General features: G+C 40.8%; 1 protein-coding gene across 1 annotated transcript in view; it reads right to left on the bottom strand.

The window, feature by feature from the left end:
• The window catches only part of ADGRE1 (adhesion G protein-coupled receptor E1), a 49668-nt gene extending 42483 nt beyond the window's left edge, over positions 1 to 7185 (bottom strand). Inside the window, exons 1-3 of the mRNA XM_023518003.1 lie at positions 7144 to 7185; positions 4074 to 4136; positions 3228 to 3311 (exon numbers count right to left, since the gene is read on the bottom strand). Of these exons, the coding sequence (XP_023373771.1) occupies positions 3228 to 3311; positions 4074 to 4136; positions 7144 to 7174 (178 nt within the window). The 5' untranslated portion in view covers positions 7175 to 7185. The remainder of the gene's footprint in view (positions 1 to 3227; positions 3312 to 4073; positions 4137 to 7143) is intronic.
• Positions 7186 to 7570: the final 385 nt, after the last annotated feature.

The following is a 7570-nucleotide window of genomic DNA, read 5'->3' as shown; positions in this document are numbered from 1 at the left end:
AAAAAAAAAAAAAAAAAGAAACTTCCAGATAGGAAAGGATAAACTCTCAGCGGCAGGAAGGCTGGAGGTTATTTCTCCCAATAAAGGGCAGGTGGGGCCTCTGAGGCTGTGCGAGAAGCCCTCCTTCCACAGTGGCCGCACCCACCGTGAAGCGTGTGATGTGCCCGACATGCGCGACGTGCGCATGCGTGCAACCTGCGTGGGAGCAGAGCCTGGTAATCAGCAAAGAGACAAGGCCGGGAAGTGGGGCAACAAGGCTCATTTGTGTGGATGCTTCTCATTTTGTTCATCTTTATCTTCTTTTTCCTTTCATTTGCAAAATACAGTAGAATCTCCACAGCTGACCACCTCCCTCCACTGACCACCGTCTTTAAGTTGACCTAATTTTCACAGACCACGCGGGCTGCCCGTGTACGTATCCGTATGGTAGGCCTAGTTCCAACGTATGTTGACCACTTTGTTACCGTCACTTAGATGGTCAACTCACAAAGGTTCTACTGCAATAGTATCAGCTTTTTTTTATTTTTTCAAAAACATCCATTAACACATTGCTAACCAGTCATTAGTTATCTGGCAACATGGATAGATTCTGTGTAAAATTGCCAATCAACAAGGTATGAAAGTGTGCATTCTCCAAAGGAGTGATACCTTCCTCGAGGGAGCCAAGCTTGCATCTCAGGAAAAGATTTTTTTGAAGTCTTACGCTTTTATACATGAAACACATGTAGGTATTCATATATAACATATAAACATATATAGTATTTATGTATATAAACACATGCAGTATATCTGTGATATTGAAACTTCATGAGAGGATGGGGTGAACATGGGAAGCAGGGCTTCCTACATGGACCCCTGGGAGACACAGCTTCTGAGAGGGTTGCTAGATGGATAGGTGAGACCACTGCCACCTTTACAGGGTGTAAGACACCCTGTTCAGAACCCAGCTTCATAAGTCACAGCCACAAGATCCCATAAACACTCTCTCACGCCAAACATCCAGATGTCGTCTTGGGGACCAGCGAGGAATGGGTGAAAAAGTTCCAAGAATTAACTTTCCACATAAGACAGACTGAGTTGCCCAAATGAGACTGTTTGAACCAGGAAATGAAGATGTAAGAACTGAAGATATCTTTCTCCCTCAATCCAGTAGGAGTTTTTATAGAAGATAATAATCTTTAGGAGAACTGGTTAGCCACATATAGAACACTGAAACTGGACCCACACCTCTCACCACTAACAAAAATTGATCCTTGCTGGATAAAAGATTTAAATTTAAGACGTGAAACTAAAAATTCTAGAAAGTGCAGAGAAAACACTTGAAAATATTAGCCTGGGAAAACATTTTATGAGGAGGATCCCCTTGACAATTGAAGCAACACCAAAAATACATTAGTGGGATTTGATCAAGCTAAAAAGCTTGTGCAAGCTAAGGAAATTACAACCAAAGCAAAAAGATAGCCTTCAGAATGGGATATTTTTGCATAATTCCAACAAAGGTCTCATAACTGGAATCTACACAGAATTCAAATTAATTAATTAAAAAAGAGCAAACAACAGGTTTGTTTGTGGGCAAGAGACTTCAACAGAAACTTCTCTGAAGATGACAGACAAATGGCCAACACATGAAAAAATGATGCTCATCATCTTTAATCAGAGAAATGCAAATCAAAACCATTCTGAGATATCACCTAACTCCAGTAAGATTAGCTATGTCACAAAATCCCAAAACTACGATGTTGGTGTGGATGTGGCAAGAAGGGAATACTTATACACAGCTAGTGGGATTGTAAACTAATACAACCTTTCTGGAAAGAAGTATGGAGAATCTTCAAAGAACTAAAAGTTAACATTCCATTTGATCCTGCAATTCCATTACTAGGTATCTACCCAGAAGAAGAAAAATCATATTACCACAAAGACATCTGCACTAGAATATTTATTGCAGCCGAATTCATAATTGCCAAGTCATGAAAGCAACCCAAATGCACATCAACCCATGAATGGATTAACAAATTCTGGTATATGTACACCATAGAGTACTATTCAGCCATAGAAAGAGGGAGACTTCACATCTTTTATGTTTAACTGAATGGAATTGGAACACATTCTTCATAGTAAAGTATCTTAAGAATGGAAAAAAAGGATCCAATGTACTCAATACTATTATGGAACCAATATATAAACACTTATACACCCATGTGAATGATAAAATACAAATATAGTCTAGCAAAAGAGAATGGAGAGGAGAAAGAGGGGAGGGGAAAGGGGAAGATTATTGGTGGGAGGAGGGAGGGCATTTGGTGGGATCTCACCTAATGTGCACAATGCAAGGGCATATTTCAAAATAACTAAGAGTAAATTTTAAATGTCTTACCACAAAAAACAAATAAGTGAGGTGATGGTTATGTTAATCAGTTTGATTTAAGCATTCCACACGGTATATCAAATCATCACATTGTACCCCATAAATGTATACAGTTAGGATTTTAATTTTAAAATAATAAAAAAAAAATCTAAAGGGAGGAAAGAGAAAAGGTAGAGTAAATTCACTCTAATCAGTGCAATGCACATATTCTGAATGAAAGCACACTTATAACTTAAAGTGTACAAAATCAAATTATGTAAGCAAAATATGTGTACCCCTGTAATATTCTGAAATAAATTTCTCAAAAATTTGAAAAGAAAAGAAATGTACCCCCAAAACTAAGAATAGATGCACATGAGTGGTAAAATTGTAGATGACTGCTCCCTCTATTTGCTATATAGGCTATAATGTGGATTCTGTTACTTCCATAATAAAAATATTTTATAAGAAAAACTAAGACCCTAATGCTGCTTTAAGAGCCTACTTAATGTGGATCTGCAGTTGACATGACAGTTACTTAGGAGAATGGCTTAATTAGTCTACTTAGGGGATATACAACATAAGAAGCCACGTTTTGTCTACTAAGATTCACATGATTGGAAAAAATGATATAAATTAAAGAGAATGGTAAGGGGTCACCAATAGCATAATAAAGATAAGTTAGTAGAAGAAAGGAGAAGAATAAAATCTCTTTTATCGCCGTTATTGAATACCAACATTGTCAGCTTTATCACACTGAATAAAAACATCAGAATTGGTAATATGTGTATTTCAGCAAAGTTTTATATATATGTACCTACATACATATATACACAGAGAGATATATTTTTGTATTCAAATAAACTAGGAAAATGCTTACTCTGAAAATCTCCTGAGAAATTGTCTAAAGACCCGTCTGCTGATGTTGAAGTTGTTTCACTGCCATTCACTGGCTCTGTTTTAACTACAAAAATAAACAACATACAACATTTAAAAAAATAATAAGGCAGCGCCCGTAGCTCAGTCGGCAGGGCACCAGCCACATACACCGAGAGTTTTGGGTTTGAACCAGGCCTGGACCAGCTAAAACAACAACAAATGCAGCAAAATAAATAGCTGGGTGTTGTGGCAGGTGCCTATAGTCCCAGGTATTCGGGAGGCTGAGGCAATAGAATTGCCTCAATTAAGCACAAGAGTTTGAGGTTGCTGTAGGCTGTGGCTCCACAGCACTCTACCAAGGGCAATATAGTGACACTCTGTCTCAAAATAAATAAATAAATGAATAAAACATGAAGGAGCCCCTTGGGGTTTTTTTCCACATGGAATTGTAGTATGAGTAACTTCCATCCCTAATCCTTTCACACTATTATTTACAAAACTCACACCAGGTACAAATAAGGCAGTTTACAAAGTTACCTTTTTGAATTAAAGCTTCACAACACCCTTGTGGGATAGGAACCATTGTTATCTGTGTTTCATAGCAGAGGAAACTGAAGATCAGAAAGATTAGCTACTTGCTAAGAACACACAGCAATTCCAAAGTACAAAGAAAAGAGCCTAGATTGGAAATCAGGACTCCTGCGTGTTAACTCTTGCTCTGCCACTAAACATCTCCCAGCAAGCATCCAAGTGAGCTATCAGAGCATTCAGACAGAAGAGCTTTTCTCCCCAGGGAAACGTCATCACATCAGGCACATGGATCCTCAGATCCTCACAGTGAACTTACCCCCTGTTGTTGTAGCCACTGTGGATACTACGTGCATTTTCCAGCTGTATATACCACAACACCCTGTGAAGACGGGGGAAAAAAGCACCATGAACCACCAAGAAAAGAAAAACACTTTTGATCTCAACCTGAAGAATCACTTCTGGGTTGGCCTCACAGAGGATGAGACTAGATGAGAAACCCAACTAGCTGAGAGACAAACTCTTATTTCATGTGATCTTGCTAGTGACCCTTCTTGATTTTCTACAATTTGTTTTTGTTTTTCATCATGTTTGTCTTTATCTCTGTTGTCTTTTCAGTTACAAAAATAGTCCCAGCTTTTTTTTTTCAAAAATATACATTGAAGGTTCAGCACCTGTAGCTCAGTAGTTAGGGTGCCAGCCACATACACCAGGGCTAGTGGGTTTGAACCCACCCACACCTGCTAAAACAATGACAACTTCAACAACAACAACAAAAATAGCTGGGCGTTGTGGCAGGCGCCTGTAGTCTCAGCTACTTGGAGGCTGAGGCAAAAGAATCATTTAAGCCCAACAGCTTGAGGTTGCTGTGAGCTGGGATGCCACAGCACTCTACCAAGGGCAATATAGTGAGACTCTGTCTCAACAATAAGAAAAAGGAAAAAATATATATATATATATATACACACATATACATTGAAGTGTGTATTCTTTTTTTTTTTTTTTTTGAGACAGAGTCTCACTTTGTTGCCCTCAGTAGAGTGCCGTGACCTCATAGCTCATAGCAACCTCCAACTCCTAGGCTCAAGTGATCCTCTTGCCTCAGCCTCCCAAGTAGTTGGGACTGCAGGCACCCACTACAACACCTAGCTAGTTTTTAGAAGCAGTGTCTCACTCTTATTCAAGCTGGTCTTCTACTCCTGATCTCCAGCAACCCACCTGTCTAGGCCTCCCAGAGTGCTGGGATTACAGGCATGAGCCAATGCGTACAGCATAAAGTGTGCATTTTTAAAAGGGGTGCTGTGTCCTCCAAGGAAGGCAAACTCGCCTTTTAAGAAGAGATTTTTTTTTAAATGTCTTACTTTTTTATGTTTAAGACACATGTGGATATCTATATGTAACATATATAGATGTACAGTATATCTGTGACATTTAAATTTCCTGAGAGGGCAGGTGATTGGATCTTTAAGTGTTTGAAAAACAGGGCAGCCCTGCAGCATGCAGCTTCCCGGCACCACACCATCAGGGTCTCCATCATCATCAGCATCACCAGCATCATCAGCATCACCAGTATCACCAATATCATCTTCACAACTTTTTGCTGATTAGCTTCAGGGTAGAATAAGGGTTGCTAATGGTTAACACCAGTGCCAGTGCCCCAAAATGACTACTTTGCACCCCTGTATTTGACGTCCATGAGCCAACCATTTCTTCTAAGACAGCCTGCCAATCAACAGCTTCCACAGTGACTGAGTGTGGTGACCATGCCTGTGATCCCAGCATTTTCAGAGGCCAAGGCAGGAGGATCACTTGAGGCTGGGAGTTTAAGAACAGCCTGGGCAACAGAGCAAGACCCTATCTATACAAAAGTTTTTTTAAAAATCAGCCAGGTGTGTTGGTGGGCACCTTCAATTCCAGCTACTTGGGAGGCTGAGGTGGAAAGAATGCTTGAGCCCAGGAGCTCAAGGCTGCTGTGAGCTATGACTACACGACCACACTCCAGAGTGGATGACAGAGCAAGACCCTGTCTCTAAGAACAAAGGAAAAAAAGCCCCTAGACCCAAATTCCCATCTGTTATCACTAACAAAAATTCTTTTGCTTGGTAATTACTTTAAAGCCCACACAGTATACTATGCAGGCTCTGGAGTCAAAACGTGTCAGTTTAAAAATCTGGCTTTACCAATTAATGATTGCTTGGCCTTGGAAAATTTATTTAATCTTTTTGTGCCTCAGTTTTCCTCTTAGTAAGATAGGAGAATGTGCAACAGCAGAGGAGAGCCAGACTTAAAACTAAGAAAATGTCCCCTATTCTTATGTTTTACAAGAATGATCTAAAGTCACAAGATGTAGAAGAAAAAACAGCAACGTGAATCATAAAGGCCAGGACAAACTGATGCCCAAAGAAAGAGAATGAGAGTAGACAGGAAGGTTTTGTCTCATAGTTCAGGTCTTGATGCAAACGGCCATGGAAGTCTTCTCTAACTTCCCCTTCATCTTAACCCCCAATCGTATTCTATGACAACTTATTCTGTAGCACTTATCACTACAGATAAGCATTACACTATATTGCACAAGAAATTTGTCTGCTTATTATCTGGTGCAACAGAGTGTAATGCTATTAAGGCATACAGATTCTCAAGTCAGATGGCCTGGTTTGAAACCCTAGCTCTTCCCCTTATTGGCTACATGGACTTGGGCAAGTTATTTTATCTCTTTTGCCTCCATTTTCATCTTTGAAATATGAGGCTAATGATAACCCAATATCATGGAACTTTTGTGATATTCTGACTTTAATGAACTTAGGACAATGTTAACTGGGTAACTGATGTGACAGTCCCTGGCTTCTGCTCTGTCTGCCCCTAGCCCTAATCCTAACCTCACAAGCACAGAAACCTTGTCGGTTTGTCCATTGCTATATCCTCAGTGCCTACCTAGAACAGCACTGGTCACACAGCAGGTGCTCAGGAAATCTCTTCTCTGGACAGGCATGGTAGCACACAACTGTAATCCCAGTACTCTGGGAGACTTAGGCAGGAGGATCGCTTGAGGTCAGGAGTACGAGACCAGCCTGAGCAAAAGCAAGACCCTGTCTCTACTAAAAATAGAGGAATTAGCTGGGCATTTTGGCTACTTGGGAAGCTGAGGCAGGAGGATCACTTGAGCCCAGGATTTCGAGACTGCAGTGAGCTATGATGGCACCACAGCATAGTCTGGACAAAAGAGTAAGACTCAGTCTCAAAAAAAAGAGAGAGAGGAAAAAAAAGAAAGAAAATCTGCTTATGGAATTGTGTCAAAGGGGCCCCAATGAAAGTGTTTGCAACATCCAACCCAGTGCCTCATTCAGACCTCCTCCAGAACCTGCAGCCCCCCCATTCAGCTTCACACTCACCCCAGCAGAGGAGCAGGCTGAAGGGCCACATCACTTCGTGGTTCTGCTGTTCCAACAGGGGAACCTGTCGTTCTCACCCAGGGTTTTTAATAACAGCAGATGTGGAATGAGAGGGAGGTGGAGCCAGACTTGCTCAATGCCCAGTGCATCACAGCCTCTTTTTGCTGAGTTGTTGACGCTAAAGGACATCGTGAAAAACTCATTTCCCCCTTTCTCCATAATGAAGGGAAGTTAATCTGGCTAATGTGTGCTATTCTCTACTGCTCCCTCTTTCTCTCTTTTTTCTTTCCTCACCAACATCCATCTCCCCATCTCTTATCTCCTTCTTTCACTGAACCCAATAAATGAGTTTCCATCTCCTGCCCCTGGTGAAGCAAGCCCCAAACTTAAGGGTCTCTTCCCAGCCTGCCACACAAAAATGGCCTTT

This window comes from Otolemur garnettii, unplaced genomic scaffold (genome assembly GCF_000181295.1).
Source record: "Otolemur garnettii isolate 467f Iridium unplaced genomic scaffold, OtoGar3 scaffold00127, whole genome shotgun sequence".
Lineage (NCBI taxonomy): Eukaryota > Metazoa > Chordata > Mammalia > Primates > Galagidae > Otolemur > Otolemur garnettii.
This window is presented reverse-complemented; position numbering and strand designations above follow the sequence as displayed.